This window comes from Balaenoptera ricei, chromosome 16, assembly GCF_028023285.1.
Source record: "Balaenoptera ricei isolate mBalRic1 chromosome 16, mBalRic1.hap2, whole genome shotgun sequence".
NCBI lineage: Eukaryota > Metazoa > Chordata > Mammalia > Artiodactyla > Balaenopteridae > Balaenoptera > Balaenoptera ricei.
Window position 1 is genome coordinate 34,449,066 of NC_082654.1, and position 18,025 is coordinate 34,467,090.

Consider the following 18,025-nt stretch of genomic DNA (forward strand, 5'->3'; position numbering starts at 1 on the left):
CACCTATTTAGACCACCTAGTTTTTCTGCAGTATTGCCAAATTCTAAAACTGTAATGAAAAATTTAAAGTCCAAAACCTACAAGCCATCAGAGGTTCAGTAAGCAGATTGTGCCATTTCAAAACTGAAAATGTGCTTGCATAAGCAAGTCACTGGGCTAACCTTTCTGGATTGAGAGTCTGGCCTTCAGTTCAGAACATGGCTATGCCAGGGTCAGAAATGTGACAAAACTGCGCTTTCACGGAGGTTAGCCAAGGTTCACAGGGTCATGACTGGGCCATTTTATCAGTCATGTCAGGCTCACACCCTATTGCCTGGCATAGATAAAAACTTTATCTGTCAGTTTGTTAAATCTACTCCTCCTGCCTTATTTTCAATAAAGAAAACCTGGACTCGCTTATCTAAACCAGAGATTGGCCTTTTCCAATACTGTTTTCATATGCAACTTCAGAGTAAAGGAAACACGCCAGTGATTTGGGGTCTCATTTTAGTCAATAACTTTGTCTTACCTAAAACTTTAATTTCAGAAAACAGTTCTGACACTGTGCGACACCATAGATTTATTATGTTTATTAAACATACTAAGTTTATGGCTGAAGGTGTTATATTAGATGATCTTCTCAAGGTGTTCTCCTTTCAAATTCAGCTTTCCCTAAAGTAAAGCAAACCCCTCCCCAAATTCTTAATTAACTTTGATAGATTTTCCAAATAGAGAATCTAAATTATCATCGGAAACTTAACAAAATTACCTTTAGACTAGCTCACACACATATAATATATGCTTTCTAATAACTGTTAAGAGAAAAAAACAGCTAAAGTTTCTTCCTCCCAGAAAATAGATATGTACAGATGACAAATAAAGCCATGAATGTAGACATTTAGAAATCTGGTTAAATATACAAATATAAAACCGGTGAGTTTCCCCCCACAGGAATATTAAACGCAACACAAGCACCTTCAGATTTTACTTTATTTGTAAACTATCCAGTTCATTATTTTAATATTTAAAGACTGTGGTACTGTAGAAGAGACACATAAATATTATAATATACATTTAGAAATTAAATATAATAAAATCAACATGACACTAGATAAAAACGCATATGTACTCTTCAAATAAGTCTGAGGTCTGGGCATTCCTGCCCATCAGATTTCCCCCTGGAAACGGGTGAACCTTGCCGGGAGATCATCCACAGGATACACGGTGGGACTCGTTTTCATTGTAGGAGGTCCATTTAGAAGCTGCCAGTCACAATGCCTGGCCAGCTCCACTGTAAATATTTTGAGAAGAATTTTTGCGAACTCTTTCCCTACACAGCTCCTAAGGCCTCCTCCAAATGGAATGAAGCTGAACCTGGATGCATCCTCCGGGTGAGGCAGCAGAAAGCGGTCAGGATTGAATTCCTCCTTGTTGGTGAAGATATCGGCGACATCGTGAGTATCACAGATACTGTAGATAACATTCCAGCCCTTGGGAATCTGGTATCCCTGCAAAAGATTATGAAGTCCAAAGGACTGACAAACTGGAATTCAACCTTCAACAGGAAAAAAATCTATCACTGATATCCTTGGAGGAGTTATGAGCTGAAAGAAAGGAGGAGGGGGAGGTGGAGAGAGAAACAGAGAGACAGATAGACAGACATTCAGAGGCAGGACAATGTTATCAAAAGCCTAAGAAATTTAAGTCAAAGGACAGAGAAACAAAGGGAGATTTAAAACTACAACACAAAAGGTAAGGGTGGGAGGGAGAGAACTTTTAACTTACATTTAATTCAAAAGTCTTAAGGGCAACCCGAAACCCTCCTGGAACTGGGGGATTCAGTCGAAGGGTCTCTTTAATAACACACCCAGTGTATTTAAGCTGTTCCAAAATTTCCATGTCCAACTTGTTGTCTTGATTGCCCTTGCAAAGTAAACCCTATCAAAACAGTCACACAGAGGTGAACGGTTATTCTGTGCTCCAATAAAATCAGCCCAGCAGACGTAAACAGGGCTTAAGTAGCGGCTGGACCCAAAGGGCCTCATGATGGGAAAGTGTGAGGGGGAAACAGGGAGCAGCTAGTTACCATTTGCCTCCACCCCTGGGCCCAAGTCCACTATCTGTTTACAATTCCAAGAGAATGCTGCTCACCAGTTAGAACCACCAAGTTTCTCCCCTCCCCCAATCACCACCACCACTCCTGGCTGCCACCACCGTCCCCCAGGAGTTCCCCATTCATGCCCTTGAACACACAAATCCAAGAAAGTGGAACCTATCTGAAAATCTCCAAGGTTCTGCAAAACGTGGAGAAGAGGTAGAAGTACAAGGCTGAACCCTGCCCGAGTGGGATCACAGCTCAAGATTCCTTCTTTTTTATTGGGAAAGCACACCTACCTTTTGGGAAGCTGGCTAGAGAGTAGCTGAGTTTCTTAAGGTAATCCCCCCCACCTCAGTTCCCCTACCTTACTCTTCAGCTCCACTCGGACTTTCTGGAGGACATGTGGGTAGAGCCCCAGGTAAGTGATCAGAGATGTAGCTGCACTGGCTGTGGTTTCGTGTCCTCCAAAGAGGAGCTCAGTTGAAGACTGCTTTAGTGCCTAAGAGTGGATTAAGATGAACGTTTTGACAAGTCTGCATGCAATTTTACAGAGCGACTACTCAGAATAGAACTGAGAGTTCTGGAGGGAAGATGAGAAGGGCTGAAAGTGTGCTGACAGAAAATCCATTTAAACAAAATGCTAAGACCCTTTAGTTCAGCTAGAGCAGGAAGGCCAGTAAGATCCCACCCTCCCAGGAACTCTTAAATTAAAGCCTTGGTTGTATTATAATCACCCAACATTCTTTATTTACATCTTGCAAATTCCAACTTTCCCTTTAAAACCTGGAAGGGATAGGGGACGAAGCCTCTCCCCTATCCGAAGCTCCGCGGACCAGGTGTCTCAACCTCTGTGTCCCATCCCTGGGGTCTGGGCGGGCTTCCCACTCTGGGGACCTGGGCCCCAGGCGGGCACTTTGGGGACCCCAGGAACTGCGATTGGAAAGCCAGGGGATCAAACTCCGCCGTGCCTCTCCTGAAGCTGCCACTCACCTGCATGTCCAGCCTCTCTCCCCTCTCCCACGAGTGCTCGATCAACAGCTGCAGCGCATCTTTGTAGCTCCCGTCCGCCTCGGCCGCCCGCAGCCCGCAGATCTTGGCGCGAATGTTCTCCTCGATGCGCGCGTGGATGAGGTTCCGCGCCTTCAGTCCCTGAGCGCAGAGAGCGCACGGCGGTGAGCAGAAGCCCGGACCCCGCGCCCCCGGAGCCCCTAGCTCCGCACCCTACATGCCGCCCTTACCCGGTACAGCCCGCTGAAGGGCACGTCTATGGGCAACGAGAAGAGATTGCGGATCATTTCCTCGAAGGCCTCTACCAGCTGCTGCTCTGCTTCCCCGCCGCTCGCCAGCCGGGACTCGCAGCCCATCAGGATGCGCATAGCGATGCGGAACATAAGGCGCTTCACCTGCGGGTAGACTAGGAGGCCGCGCTCGCCGCAGCTCAGCCACTGCTCGAGGCAATTGCCCACTTCCTCGGCGATCACTGGCACGTAGCACTGGAGCGCCTCGCGGCTGAAGGCCCGCATAATCACCTGAGCTCCGAGGAGGGAAGAGTGTGAAAACCGGGCCCCACCCGCCCCTCTCGCCTTCCAGGGCCCCCTTCCGGACACCCACAACCCCACCAGACCCAAGGCACTTCCCGGCTGGGAAAGCTACACTGGGTTTGAGAGGGTCCCTAGCCGACGCCTTATGGCAGCTGGCGCTCGCCCAGCACCTATTTGCCTGAACCCCTCACGCGAATCGGGTCCCCCTTCCTGCCCACGCGCCGCCACCCCGCCCTCACCTTCTTGCGCTGCTTGTGCAAGGAGTCGTGCAGGTTGGAGAGGCAGCCGGAGCCCAGGATGGTGCGCACAGACGCGGGCCAGTGGACTGACACCAGCCGGTGCTCCCCGAGCAAGATGCGCCGCACGTTGTCCGCTCCCATCACCCGCACCGTGGGCCGACCGAACAGATGTGTCTTGTAGATGAAGCCGTATTTCCTGCGCTTCATCTGCAGGAACTTCCTTCGCTGCGAGAGGAAAGCGGAGGAGAGAGGCGGGAGTGAGGGGGCGCCAGGGAGCGCCGAGCCTCCGGCTAGTACTGATCCTAGCCTCAGTCACCTCCCTCCCGGGGCTGCCTACCCCGGCTTCAGTGGAAGCCTGGAGCCGAGTCGGGCTCTGGGGCTCCGGGGCTCCGGGGAATCGTCCTGTCCCGCCCCTATCTCCTTTACCTGAAGCACCATCTGCAAAGTTTCCCCAAAGAAGGGGAAGCCCATAGTTCCGGGGGGCAACGGGAGGGCGCAGCTGCGGTCCCGGCTGCTCACGCAGTACAGGTCCCAGAGCTTGATCGCTGCCAGGAAGAGCAGCAGCGGTAGCACGAAGGTGCAGAGAGCACTGGCCAGCAGTGCTGGGAGCCCCATGGCGCGCCGCGACCTCCCGCGCCACCTGCCGCCGTCGCCAGAGCTCCGAACCTGCCGCGCGCCCGCTTTATAGGCGGCCCAGGTTGCTGCCCACGTTACCTTAGACAAATTAGTTCACCCAAAGTTCATCTTTAATTGCGGATTGGGCCCCTGGCTCCTCCCCCCTCGAGGCGCTGCCCAAAATCTTTAACCGTTTGTTCCGCGCAGAGGCAGAGGCGGCGCGGTGGCGGCTTCCCTCGGAGCGCGCCTCCTGGGGTGCGGGGCTAGGAGCAGCCTGCTTCGCCCATACAAGTTGTGCGGGGCTCTGGGACGGTAGCAGGGGCCGACCCAGGCTCTGGGGAGCGGGAACTCCAAGCCCTGGGCTTCCTGGCGGTCTCTTTGGGATCCCTCCCGCCGGGTCCGACGGGCGGTCCCAGACCAGAGCTGCCTGCACTGGCTTTCCGTTTACAGGCGCCGTGTGGGCCCCCTTCCACCTGCTGGGGAAGCAAAGGGAAGTGCGTTCAGAGATCGTCCAGCTTCCTCGTCCCACAGGTGGGGAAACTGAGGCCCAGAACGCAGAGCAAAACGCAGGCCTCCCGATTCTTCCAAAGATCCCGCAGAAGAGCCCAGGGCCAGAACCCAACGAGAGTCGCGGGAAGTCGTGACCGGCTGACCATAGATTGCCAGCTCCCCAAACCCCTCAAGGAGGTCCACACCCATGAAGTCTTGGAAAGCCCTACTTAAGGTACAAGAGGGGCTCCAGATCCTCAGGACTCCAGGTGCAGCCCTGCACAAGTCTGAGCCCTAACTCTGGGCCCCCAGTGGGGGACCGCGGTGGCAATTCATCCGCGGTTCGGCGGCAACCAGAGCTCTGCGATCCTGCCACAGCCGGCCGGATTCCGAGGGTCCTGGGGTTAGCAGCTCCAGCTAGGCAGAGGGGAAGAGGGTCCTTAGCCCTGGCAGGATAAGGACACCGAGATGGAGGATGGATGGAAAGCCCGGAGTCCGGGCTCTGAGTCCCGGCTCCGTCTCTACTTGAATGACCTTGGGCAAGTCACCGCACATCCTTGCGGCTGTTTCCTCCTCCTTAATATGGAGGTGATCATTCCTGACCCCTCTACACCACGGGGAAGTTGTGAGTTTCCAAAAGGGGCTTCTGGTTGCAAATACTCCTCCCAGCTCCAAGGCACGCCAGGCTACGTTACCAAGGTGACCTGGGCTCCGGGCACTGGAGCCATCCTCCGCTCTCCCAGCTCCCACCGGGCAGAAAGCCACCCAGGCGAGAGGGGGGCTGGGTCCTAAACTCAGGCCTCTGCCGGCCGCTGATAAGAAGAGTGTTGAGGGAATCCGTACTGGGAAGTGAGTCTTCTGGCCTTCGCCCAGCTATACAATCGGCTGCTCCTGCAGCCAATGCCTGGAGCTCGGACACTGCGGGAAGCGCACGTGCGCTCCCTGCTTCCCGCCTGGTCGAGCCAGTGGGACTGGGTCCGAACTGCCTCGGACCAGTCAGGGCCACACGCCCCCTTGATTTGAGCGATGAACCCTCCAGTCGCGCCTAAAACGAAGCAATGATATACGTTTGTTTAAAACTGAAGACCCGGTTCTCCCAGGAGCACGCCTCACTGATTGGAAAGCGTCCCTTGGGGATGGAATACACTTCGATCCTGACAGCTGTTAAATACGCAGCCCTCCCGCGGTGGTCCCCAAACCCGGAGGGTCGGGAAGTGTCTGCGGAGTCGCAGGGACCGCACACTCGCCGAAACGCTCCAAGCCTGGGTCGCCCCAGGATGTGTTTCGGAGAGTCGGCGTTTCTCCGTAAACCTACTTGGCGTTTCAGAGGCTCTAGGGAATGGTCTCTCTCACCGTTATTTCTTCTAACGATTTCACAACTGTAAACAGTGACAGACGACTTCGGGGGCACCGGCTGGAACCGGGTCGAGACGCGCTGGAGGTAATTCTCAGAAATCCCTGGCCCGCCCCTTTCTGGACAGTGCCTCCGGCCGGTGAGCAAAGCTGGCGAGCGGGGGGCGTGACCTGGGGCCCAGTCCCAATCCTCCGGCCTGACCCGCCTGTGACCCCTGCAGGCCGGACCGTGACATCCGAGTGAACTCTGCAGGGCCATCTCGCCAAGTTCAGCGCGCGCCGGGTCACAAGATGAGCGGGGCCTGCGCGCTGGAAATTGCCACAAGGGGGAAAAAATGTTTTAATCTACCTGCCCATCGAGACCCGCGGGGGCGACCGGCAGGAAAGGATTAAATGGGATAGTGGGATCATTAAAGAACATCTTGAAGAAGGGAAGGGGCCCATAAATTACCAGCCCAATAAGAACTTTGATCTAGATACCTTGCCAAGCTTTCGTGGGTGGCAGTAGGTGGGGAGAGGGGTTGGTTCACTGGAAAATAAAATGTTTCCAAGATGTCTGCAAAACAGCCTGTTGCTAAGGGTTGGGGGGTGGGGAGTGAGTTCCTGACTGGGGTCAGGGGAGCCCAGGCAGCTGAAGCACCCATCCTCCACCTTTCTTTCAACCCCTTCTTCCCTTGTCTTGAGCACTCATCCCCATCCCAGGGTTCTATACCTGCTGTTCCCTCTGCTTGGGGTGCCTCTTTCCCAGCTCACCGCTTGCTGGTTCCTTCCAAAGTCGAATGTCACCCCAGGGAAGTCTTCCCAGGCCCCAGCCTTCCCCGGCACTCTGCATTGCAGGCCTGTTTTATTTTCTCCACAGCACTATCATCATCAGACATGTTCTTGCTCTTGTCTGTGAGTTTATTTACTGTCTACCTCCTTGGTAAGCACGCCAAGTCCAGGAGGGCAAGAACCACATCTGCTCCTTCCTCAGAGAATCAAGAGCTACTAAAGCAAGAGCTCAGATTTTCTTGGAAATTACTGAGAATGAAGTATCAATGGGAAATTAGAGCAAAATTGGAGCTGCCCCTACAGGGGCTTATAGTTAGTGCAGACCACCAGCAGGTAAACCAGGTCTCTTGGAACCAGCTAAGTCTGGGCTTCTGAGAGCCCCCTCCCCCAATCTCTCTCCCCAAATCAGAATCAGCCCCAAGCCCTGGTCCTCCCACCACCTCAGCCTAGTGGAGTTTCTTAGGCCAAGATGTTGTCTCTGCAGCCTCAGGAGCGCCCTGAGGGCAGGCCCCCAGATCTGCCACTTCTTGCCGGCTCTGTGGCTCTGTCACCTGCCTGCAGATCCCATGGCCTGGCGCCAGGGCCTGTGGTCAGCAGTGGGTGATGAATTGCCCTGGAGGGGGTTATGGCGGTGTCAGCCGAGCTCCGAAGGGCCCGCTGCACTCTTGAGCTACCGACCCTGCCTGTGTCTGCTGCTTCCCCCTTTCCTTCTGGCCCCAGGATCCACCTTAAGCGTAAGGTCAGGAGGGCACCAGCTTTCTTCTGGTTCACTAAGGGGTCAGCTCAGGCCTTGGCGGCAACTTCCCTGACTCACCCATCATGTCCAACTGCCCCCAGCCTGTCCGAAGGTGGGTGACAGGTTACAGTGAGCTGTTAGGAATAATGACGCTGGAGGCTCTTGGTTTAGATTTAAACACTGTTGGGAACTTCTGTGTTGGAAAGGTCCAGAGTCCTTAGGCCAACCTAGAGATAGCGTTGAAAGGATAAAAGGCCAAGAGCTTCGCAGCAGCCACAGGCCTGGGAGCTGGAGCAGGGAGTAAGTGATGGGTTGGAAGAGAGCACTGGCTGAGCAGTCCAGTCTCTCGCCTCAGTCTCTCCCCTGTAATAAAGGTGGTTGAAGCAGTAAATCAGAACGTCCCTGCAGCCAACTATCTTGGAGATAATTCACAGCCCAGCTCCCTGGAGCTATGCTCAAGAGAGAAGTTCCAGCAGCCTGGACCCCAGGCTGCCCCAGTTCCTAGTCTCTCTCTGGATATATGCAGGGTAGGTCCTTCCGGGGGAAGGCGAGGGGGTCTTTCCTGAGTCCCCCTCACCCCTCATCCCACACTTTCCCACCAGAGAGCAGCTGCCCAGCTAAGCTGTAGCCTCCTCACCCAACTACTGCCAGGAAACTATTTCTTGGCCTTTCTGTTTTGGGTACAAATACCTCGAATGTCTCTATGTCTCAATCTCCCATGAAAATAATCCAGCCTTAAAGAGTCCTCTCGTTTGCCTCTTCTCCCTTGTATAAATGGAAAGACTAAAAGCGTTCTTGAACTAGGAATTTTTCTTTTAAGAAATCGCCAGCAGAATCCGGCAGTGTTGAGCCTGTTTGGAGCCCTGGAAGCGCCCACCGTTCTGGGTTTCTGCCGAGACCTGCAGAGTGGCGAGGGCGCACCTAGCGGAGGCCAGCTGCCTGAAGGCCTTCCGTTGGGCGCCTTCTCGGTGTCTTCCTATGGCCCAAAGCCAGGCCAGAGATGCGCTCCCGGCGTCCCCTCTTCCTCGCGACCGTTGCAGGTCCCGCATCGTTCTACGGCCCAATCCTCCCCTAGCAAGCCTCCCCACGGCCCTGCGATCCATGCCTCCTCCCGGGCTTGGCTTCCCTCCATCCCTGCTTCGAAATCCTGGGAAGGGCTTAAGAGACTTGGCCCACCACCTTTCCTTCCTTCCAGGGTGCGTGCGGAGTGCAGGAGGCACCTTCCCACTGGCCAGGGCACTTCTCCAGTGCTGTGGCGGTGGCTCACGCGTCTCCTCCCGCAGAGTCCGGCACAGAGCCGCATTCGGTAACCGTTTGGTGAACTAGAGAGCGCGCCCGACCCGGTACTGGGGAACGGCAGATGGGCGGCTCCGCAAGTGCTCCGCTGCCACTGGCCAAGTCAGGTTCCGCGGCGCAGCGGGTCAGAGGCGTCGCCCATCCTGCGCAGCCGAAGGCGCAAGCGGGTGGAAAAAGAGCAACAGACCATCCACCGGGTGCACGATGGGCACGGTCTGCATGGCGGGGAAGGCAGGCGTGGCCAGCTCCCAGCGCGCCGTGCGCACCAGCTCCACCGCGAGCAGCTGGAGCACGGTCTGCGCCAGCTCCTGGCCGAGACAGCTGCGCGCACCGCCGCCGAACGGGATATAATGGAAGCGGCCGGCGGCGCCCCGCGCATCCTCGCCCTCATTGCCGAAGCGCTCTGGGTCGAAGCCCTCAGGCGGGCTGCGGTACACCGCGGCCGTCTCGTGCGTGTCCCGGATGCTGTACATCACGTTCCAGCCCTTGGGGATTTGGTAGCCCTGCGGGGAGGTGAGGAGACCCGCCTGACCACGAGGTACCCGGAAACCCAGCCCGAACCGATCCTCCACCGGGGTATATCAAACAGGCTTCCGAAAACAAGCAGGGAGGCGCGTCTAACCCGGAAGCTACCGCTCTGCATACCCATATCAGCTCCTTCCCTGGCGAGCTGTGTGACGATGGGCTACATGCTCAATCTCTGAGCCTCAGTTTCTTAACTGATAAAGTGAGAACAAAAATGCCCATCTTGTAGTGAGGATTCAAATAACGGGTCTGGCCATATATATTAGTGGTCAGTAAATGTGCTCTATGATTTGTTTCACTGTTTTGTTTTTGTCTTTTTTGTTCTCACGTTAGATCGGGACACCTAAACTCTAGTCCTGCACCCACCAGTTGCCTGGGTCGGAACAATGCAAACGACAGCTCCTCTACGGTCACCTCAATTTTACAGCTCCTCTTGGGACTGAACTGAAAACTGCCTCTCTGTCCTCGCCACCCATCAGCTGTATAGTAATGTTCAGATCAGGCAGCCACACTCTAAGAAGGTGCACACGAGAATTAAATTGTTGGAAGGCAGCTTTCATGTTCCCTTTGCTCACCTCCAACTATTTCAGCTATTCCACTTTTGTGATGTCTTCCAGCCCCGACCATCCTGTTTCCCTTGCCTGAACAGCTTCAGGAGGTTCCCAACGCCTGCATGATGTCTGAATTCCAAGATTCAGCATCCAAGACACTTCTAAACCCCTCACTAATCCACCTACCTTTGTCTGGGCCATCCCCTCTCAGTGATGTGCTGTCCCCATCCTAACCCGTCACTGTTCCAGTTCAAACGCCAGCTCCCAAAATGTTTTGGTGTCATTCAGCTAGAGAGCACTCTCTTCTTCATACCAGTTTGTGATGAAGGTGCTGGCTCTGGCCCCCTTTCTTTCCATGACAGCACCTCAGGGGCACAATCCCATTCCCTTAGGGGTCCTCAAATCCTGGTATGCAATGTACTAGGGACACTTGCTGTTTAGTCTAAAGTAAGGGTCAGGGAAGGAGTTGCCCACTCCGCCCAGAGACTGGGCTGGTGGTAGGGGGGATGCAGGGACAGCCATTCAGGCAAACACCTTCAGTTTAGCGTCGCTAGGGCTCCCCTCCCCCGATGCTGCCACTGCGAAGCACAGCCCGGCCCCACGTGGAGTCAAAGCTGGAAGGGACCAAGGCAGCTTCCTTCCAGAGAGTAAACTGAGGCCCAGAGTGAGAAGGGAATTGCCCAGGGTCATAGAGAGATGGAGCCAGTCCTAGACCTTAACTTTCTTGCCCAGCTCATGCCACCCTGATCATACCCCATACTTTAATTACCCCGCTTCCCTGGAATCCGGCCTCAGCCAGAGGCCTGGACTAGTAACAATGATTAATCCCTTTTTCTTGTGAGGGAGCCAGAGAGATGGGGTACGGGACATAGTGGGGGTCTCTCTTTGTGCCCCACCCAGCCTCACTGGCTGAAAGGGGGGTGCTGGGCGGAGAAAAGGATGTTTTTATTCTAAAACTCGGCTCTAATTGACTCACCCGGACCACTGCCAAAAGCTGAAGTGTACGGGGTCCCTAACCTTGCTTTGCTCCCTCAACCGTGGTTCCCGGGAAATGGAAGAGGATTCAGTCCATTTTCCAGGAGGGAAAGCGGAGGTCCGGAGAGAGAAAGAGTAGACAGCTCGGTCCTAACCCCTACCCCACCTCCCCGCGGCCGGCGGCAGGGGCGGGGCGGGGCGGGGCGGGGCGGGCGGCGCGGCGCACTTACGTCGAGCTCGAAGGTGCGCAGGGCTGTCCGGTAGCCCCCGGACACGGGCGGCAGGAGGCGCAGCACCTCCTTGACCACGCAGCCGACGTAGCGCAGGCGGCCGAGCGCCGCCAGGCTGAGGTCGGGCTCGCAGCCGCAGTTGGCCGGGGGCCCAGCGCCGCCCCCTGAGGCCGCCGGCACGCAGCCGCACGCGCGCCCCAGCCCCTGCGCCGCCAGCTCCTGCTGGATCTTGGCGATGGCCCCCGGGTGCTGCAGGAGTAGCAGGACGAGGGACGTGCTGGCACTGGCCGTGGTGAAGAAGGCGGCGAAGAGGAGCTCCACAGCTGACTCCTGCAAGACAGCCCGGGAGCGCTGAGTCTCCATTAGCTGGGCCTCGGCCTCGTGGCCCCCTAACGGAGGCGCAGGGGCCCCACATTTGCCGTTGTGCACAGGCCAGAGCGCCCGGTGCTCCCGTGGCGCGGCTACCTGTGGAGGTCCTGGAGTCGATTGAATCCCAAGTCCGACACTTGGGGAAGTCACAGATAGCAACGAGCAAGAGGAGGATCTATCCACTTGCCGTGGGAGGTTCCCAAAGATAATGCCAGGAACTGTTTTTGTGTACTGTTCTTAGCGCTTTACGTGTATTAACTTACTCGATACTCACCGCGATCCTGTGCGGCACAGTGCCCGTTTTACTGAGGCTCTGAGAGGTGCTCGAGGTCCCTGCCGTCACCAGTCCCCGTAGCCGAGCTGGGACTCCAGCGCTCTTAACCATGCAGCGCTGCCTGCAGTGCCGCCGACAACCCCAGCTGGGCGTCCTGACAGTAACCGCAGTGGAACTGACCAAGGCACCTGCAGCAGCAGCGCCAGCCTCCCACCAAAGCAAGCATCGTGCTCCTCCTCCTGCTTAGCGGTGGTCCCAGTGACTAAACCTCTTCCTGGTGTGCACTGCCGGAAGGACGGAGGCGCCTGGTGGCTTCAGCGTCCAGGCCCCAGCCCTCACTGCCTGCCTCTGCCCTCCCAACTCCCCGTGTGCTGTCTTCCTTCCTTGCAGCACCCAGTTTGTGTTTACACACGGATTGATGTTATTATAGGATGAATGTGTACCCCTCCCCTCTCGCACCTCGAGGGCAAGGGCCAGTTTGCTCACTGCTGTATCCCCAGTCCCAGCATGGAGCCTGGCACTGAATAGGTAGATAGTAATATGTGTGGAATGAATGACCTGATCCAAGGCTAACTGCCTGCCCTGGACAAGATGGGGAGCTGGGACAGAGACCTCGGGGCTCCAAGGTCCTCCCTGGCCAGCCAGAACTGAAGATTTCTGGCCAGTGGGTCCCTTCCCGAGAACCTGGAGGGTGTTGTCACCAGCTCCCCAGCCCTGCCAAGGCAGAGGGACCCTCCACTTCTTTGCATACCACTCCCCTTCCCAGCCCAGAGCTGCTCCTGTCCACCGGCTCCCCCATGACTCAGGAGCCCCCCGCTCATCTACTTCTAACCCCTTTGACTCTTCCAGACTTCACAACCACCCAAGAGTCAGGAAAGAGATTATTAGTCCCGTTCTCGGAGAAGAAACTCAGGCTGAGTGAGCCCCACCCTTCAGTGGCTGGCTAGCAGAAAGTGGGAAATTGAGGCCCAGAGAAAGGATGGGAGTTGCTTATGGAAGGCTTGAGGTGTTCCCATTTCTAACTTCCCTGCCCCCCAACCTCTCCACTCCTTTTTGGGTTCTCGAGCAGGTGGGTCCAGGGACCACTCCAAAGCTTCCCTCCTTACCTCCATTGTATGTGCACTATGCATACATGGGGAGGGGTTCTAATTCTCCAGGAGATTCTGCAGTGGCAAAACAGACAGGTAAAGAGGTGCCAGGTGCCAAGGTGGCTCATGGAAGTGTAGATTTGGGGAGGAAGAGGGGAGCTTCAAGGAGACTGTGGAATTTAACCCTGAACCCTTAGGGTTTGTAGAGAAAAGGGGTGAAGAGAGCTTCATAGGCAGGGGGACAGCAGAGGCAAAGGCATGGAGTGACAGAGAAGTGGGGGAGGGGGAGAGCTGTTTGCTGCCAGAACCGGTAAGGGAGGGCTTAGGATTCATGCCATCGACTCTCCTCTGAGAGGGATGGTGACTGGCCCAAGGCCACAGAGATAGTGGGTGCAGCTGAGCGATAAGTGGAACCCAGGTCTCCTCTTTCCCCTCACCCTGAGGAGTGCCTGTGGCTCAAAGTGGGCCCAAACGGCATGTAGCTCCATTGCTCCAGGGATGCAGCATGTGTGTAGAGACCTGCTAGAAATGCAAAAGAGGGGAGGAGAAATCTCCTGCCACCTACCTTCAGCTCCTGCACTGAGAGCTCATGGCCCAGCTCCCTAGTGCTGTGTATGATCCCGTCAAGGGCATCGCCTGGCTCTGCAGCAGCCTTGTCTTCGTGAAGCTTCTCTGCAATGGCCTCCTCCAGGTGCCGATGCAGCTGGTCCCGTGCCCGGATGCCCTGATGTGCGGGGAGAGAAGGGAGGTGGGGCAGGAAGGCTGAGACGACCAGCCCTGGACACCTACCCCCAAAATCTTCCCCGTGCTGGTCTGGCTCTGCTGAGAGCCTGGTGTTAAAAGTTTCCCAGCTTAGCTCCATGCCTGGCACACAGAAGGGGCTCAATAAATGCTTAGGAATTTGTCCATTACCCCCACACACCATTCTCTCTTGATCACAAGCCCCCTTTGGGGCAAGGCACACAGTTACTGTCCTCCTGACGGGAGGATGCTGAGGCTCAGAGAGGTCAAGCCATTATCCAGAGTCACACAGCTGTCAAGTGTCCATGTCTGGCACAGAACCCTGCCAGGGAGTCAGTCCATTGTCCTTTCCCTGCACAAGGCTCAGGCATGGGCAGTGGGCACCAGTGCAGAGAGGAAGGGACACCTTGATGCGCTCAGGAAAGCTCTGGCTTAAAGGACACTATTGGAAGTCTAAACATTAGCCTTTGTAAAGGGGTAGGCAGGAGGGCTGGGGTGGCCCTCCAGAGTTCAGGGAGCAAGCACAGCGAAAGCGTCTGCCTGGGGAAGCATTTTGAGCACTTGGGCTTTTTAGTCAGGGGAGATGGGGTTCAAATCCTGCCCCCCTCCCTACTAGCTGTGGGATCTTGGGTAAGTCTTTTAACGTCTCTGAGCTTCAGTTTCATCATCAGTAAAACGAGAATAATAATACTTTGCAGACTGAGAGGATTAAATCAGAAAATGTACCCAAGGCAATCAGCCCATATAGCATGTACGTTTATACATAACTATTATTTTTATTCAGGTGACTGAAAACCAGGGCATCAGCACAATAAGAAGCCCCAGTTCGGTTGCCCTCTGGGCCCAGCCCATCGCTCTGAAGTTTGAAGAGGCCATGGTTCTCTGATCCGGAAACTAGCGGGCCTGGGGCCGCGGGCCGGGGAGCCGGTACCCACCCCTCTCCAGCTGGCGCCGGGCTGGGTCGGGGGCGTGTCTGCGGCCCTAGTGCTCCCATCCATTCCGCAGCCACGGGGCTTCCAAAGAGGCGCTGGAGGCCAGGCCAGGAGGCGCCGCTCTGGGGAGGGGCTGGGACGACTGGCTGGGCGCCCGCCACCGAGACCCAACGTCGGGAAGCCGGCGGCTGCTGGGGCTGGAGCTCGTCCCTCAGGCGTGACCCAGAGAGGGTGGGTGGCCCGCCGCGGGTCACACAGCGAGTCAGGACAGAGGCCAACCCCGACGCCCACCGCCACACCACGCCGCCTCCCCACACTGTGCAGAGCCTCCATTTCCCAGCAGAGGTGACGCCTGTGGCGCACCGAGGGAGCCCCAAAGGGAAGGTTTGGGGAGGGGCGGCAGTACCTTGCGCAGGCCACTGAAGGGCACATCTAGGGGCAGCGAGAAGAGGTTCTCCACGAACTGCTCGAAGGTCCGGGACAGCTCCGAGCACTGCGCCTCGTCTAGCCGCAGCCCAAGTAGGATGCGCGCAGCCATGCGAAAGGTGAGCGCTTTGGCGGCCTCATAGACAGCGACCGGCCCGCGGGTCGCGCACCAGGAGCGCACCTCACGCCGCAGCGCCCCCTGCAGGCGAGGCACGTAGCGCTCCAGCGCCGCGCGGTTAAACACTCGCGCCAGGATCTGTGGGGAGCGCGCGGGGTCAGCCCTGGCAGCCGTCCGGCTCCCTCTGCTCCGCGACTCCCTAGGAGCCAAAAGGCCAATTTCGGCCCCCTTCTCCTCTTCTAAGAGACCCGGACCCAAATGTGTTGGGTTTTGCTCTCGCCATTCCCTCTAGTTCTCCTCTGATGTACACAGCCCCTCCCATCCATCCAGGCTACAGGGGCCACCTCCTCCAGGAAGTCGTCGCTAACCCTAAGTTTGAATTTCCAGCGCTTCTGGTATCAGAATCGCAGAAGATCGAAGATGAAAGGACCTTTAAGTCCCAGTCCTGGCCTTATAAACCAAAGCCGGAGAAGGTAAGGGACTGGCCCAATGGCACCCACTTGTTAGTCAGGGGCCCTGGCCAGGTTCACAGTGTACCCCTAACACCTCGCCCCGGCCTGGCCCACAGCAGGTTCTCTGGAACCGCGGGTCTGACGTCCCGACGGCACCTTCTGTTTTAGGCTCACCTTGCGCCGCTGCCGGTGCGGCTCGCCAACTGCGCCGAGCAGTGTGTGCGAGCCCAGTAGGATGTGCGCGCTCTGCGGCCACTGGCTGCGCACAAGGCGGTGCTCGCCCAGCAAGATTGTGCGCACGTTCTCGGCGCCGCTCACGCGGATCACCGGCCTGCCCAGCAGGTGCGTCTTGAACACTGTCCCGTAGCGCTCCCGGCGGGAGCTGTGGAAGCGCGAGCCCTGCGAGCCAGGAGCGAAGAGGGATGGGGCCGCTGGGTCTCGGCTGGGGATCTAGCCCAGGCCTCCCAACTGCCGCTTGATAAAAACCTCCTGCTCTAGGCTGGCGCCTTACTCTTTACAAAACAGTCTCAAATGGGCCTCGCGACTACCCTACGGGAATGTACATGCTCCTGTTCCCATTGGTGAGAAGAGGAAACTGAGGCTCAGAATGGGGACACGAGCGCCAAAGAGCTCACTGCTGAGACTCGCCCCTGACTCCTGATTCTATGGTGGCAGGACATAGGGTCCTGGAACCCCTCTGTTCACCCCCGCGTTTTGTCGGGACTTAAGTTGCGTTGGAGAGAACGCCAGTGACATACGGTCCCTTCGAGGGAGCAGCTGGGCAAAGGTCAGGGCCGTGTATGCTCCCTGGGGCCCTGGGCGACAGGAAGAGCCTGGCTACGAACCCTGGGAACATTGAGAACCAGTGGGGGATAGGGAAGAAGGGGCCATATTGGGGTGCGGAAACGACGGACTGCTCACCTGAACTAACCAATGCAGCGTTTCCCCGAAGAAGGGCCAGCCCATGGAACCTTTGGGCAGGGGCAGGGCAGAGGCTCGGTCCCGGCTCAGCGTCCAGCGGAGGGTCCAGAGGTGCTGGGCCAGGCTGAGCAGCAGGCCCGCGCACAGGAGAGCGGTGCCCGCCGCCCCCAGCACCGACAGGCAGCTCAGCCCCCAGGGGAACATGGCGAGCCTGCTGGGGCCAGGCCGCTCCGAGCGCAGGAGGCGCAGGAGCTGCGGCGCCGGCAGCGCGCAGTGTTCACCTGTTCTGTCCGGAAAGGGCCTGAGGCTTGAGGACCAAAACCGAGATTTACAACCTCGGACAAGGACTTCGCTCTAAAAGCAGACGGGCAGCGGAGGGCAGCAGTGACCACGCGCCCTTAGGGAACATGCCTTCATCGAGACCCGCGCGCTCAAGACTTTTCCCGGAGTCCGACGGCTCCCGGGCCAAAACGCAAGCCCCTCGCGCGGGCGCCGGCTGCCTCGGGACCGCTCGAGCCGAGCACCTCCCACCTCCCCTGGTCAGCACTCCTTCGATAGAAGCAGCGAAGGAGGGCAAAGAGAGGAGCAACTCACCGGTGCTGCCAACCAGGGCTGCGCTCGCCCGGACTGTAGACCCCCGCCCACCTCTCTCTTCTCCAGCCTTTTAACCCTTCTCGGCCGACCCAGGTCACATTTATATAGATATTGGCTCCCTCCCTACGGATTGATACCGATTCACACGACGTGACCCGCCTCTGCATATTTAAAGCGCTCCACGCAGAGTAATGATTGGAGGCGGTGGGCAGCGGCGCGCTCTCCGAGGGGTTGGAGTGGGGAGTGGCAGCCGCTGCGGCGCTACGGCTAAGCCGGGGGCCGTGCCCCGCGCAGATCCTCGGGCGGGGCCTGCAGTTTCGCGCCAAGAACCTCCCGGCTCCCAGCAGGAGCTCGGCGGGTGGACTGACCGAGCGCACGGAGCTAAATGCGGGCTCTCTCTGGGATCCCCACACTCGAACTTCCAGGTGCTCCTTCCCTTCCCGGCACTCCAAGCCTAAAGGGCTGGGGGTTCTCCCCTTTGCTCTGCTTCTGTTTCAGGGAAACTGCGATCTTCGATGCCTACCTTGGCATCGCAAGCCCTGATGGCCGGGGTCGAGAATCTCGACATCCCCACCCCTCCGAGGTCTACCACTTCCAGAATCCTTCAAAAGATGGTAGTGTCACTGCTTCTCAAAGCTTCACGGAGACCCCCTAATCCCACGAGGAGCAGATATCCCCCGGCGCCTTTCGGGGCTCGAGGACCAAATTCACT

General features: G+C 57.1%; 2 protein-coding genes across 2 annotated transcripts; both read right to left on the bottom strand.

Annotated features, from left to right (window-relative positions):
* Positions 1-955: 955 nt before the first annotated feature.
* Positions 956-4,643, bottom strand: LOC132350568 (cytochrome P450 26A1). The gene is made up of 7 exons (XM_059899819.1): positions 4,284-4,643; positions 3,858-4,082; positions 3,316-3,606; positions 3,068-3,226; positions 2,442-2,576; positions 1,765-1,917; positions 956-1,487 (listed from the first exon to the last, which is right to left on the bottom strand). Exons 1-7 carry the CDS (start codon positions 4,470-4,472, stop codon positions 1,146-1,148), a joined length of 1,494 nt encoding a protein of 497 aa, XP_059755802.1. The 5' UTR covers positions 4,473-4,643; the 3' UTR covers positions 956-1,145.
* A 4,599-nt stretch (positions 4,644-9,242) lies between these two features.
* LOC132350916 (cytochrome P450 26C1) lies at positions 9,243-16,923 on the bottom strand. Its single transcript, XM_059900514.1, has 6 exons — positions 16,720-16,923; positions 15,973-16,197; positions 15,209-15,484; positions 13,695-13,853; positions 11,399-11,728; positions 9,243-9,620 (listed from the first exon to the last, which is right to left on the bottom strand). The coding sequence occupies exons 1-6, from the start codon at positions 16,921-16,923 to the stop codon at positions 9,243-9,245; spliced, it is 1,572 nt and encodes a 523-aa protein (XP_059756497.1).
* Positions 16,924-18,025: the final 1,102 nt, after the last annotated feature.

Coding starts and splice junctions, on each gene's coding strand:
- LOC132350568 (XM_059899819.1), bottom strand. CDS start 4,472: ATGGGGCTCCCAGCACTGCTGGCCAGTGCTCTCTGCACCTTCGTGCTA. Junction 1,918..2,441: donor GAGTGGAGCTGAAGAGTAAG/GTAGGGGAACTG, acceptor CTGTTTTGATAG/GGTTTACTTTGCAAGGGCAA. Junction 1,488..1,764: donor TTAAGACTTTTGAATTAAAT/GTAAGTTAAAAG, acceptor AATCTTTTGCAG/GGATACCAGATTCCCAAGGG.
- LOC132350916 (XM_059900514.1), bottom strand. CDS start 16,923: ATGTTCCCCTGGGGGCTGAGCTGCCTGTCGGTGCTGGGGGCGGCGGGC. Junction 16,198..16,719: donor CGCTGCATTGGTTAGTTCAG/GTGAGCAGTCCG, acceptor CCTGGCTCGCAG/GGCTCGCGCTTCCACAGCTC. Junction 11,729..13,694: donor TCTCAGTGCAGGAGCTGAAG/GTAGGTGGCAGG, acceptor GCTGTCTTGCAG/GAGTCAGCTGTGGAGCTCCT.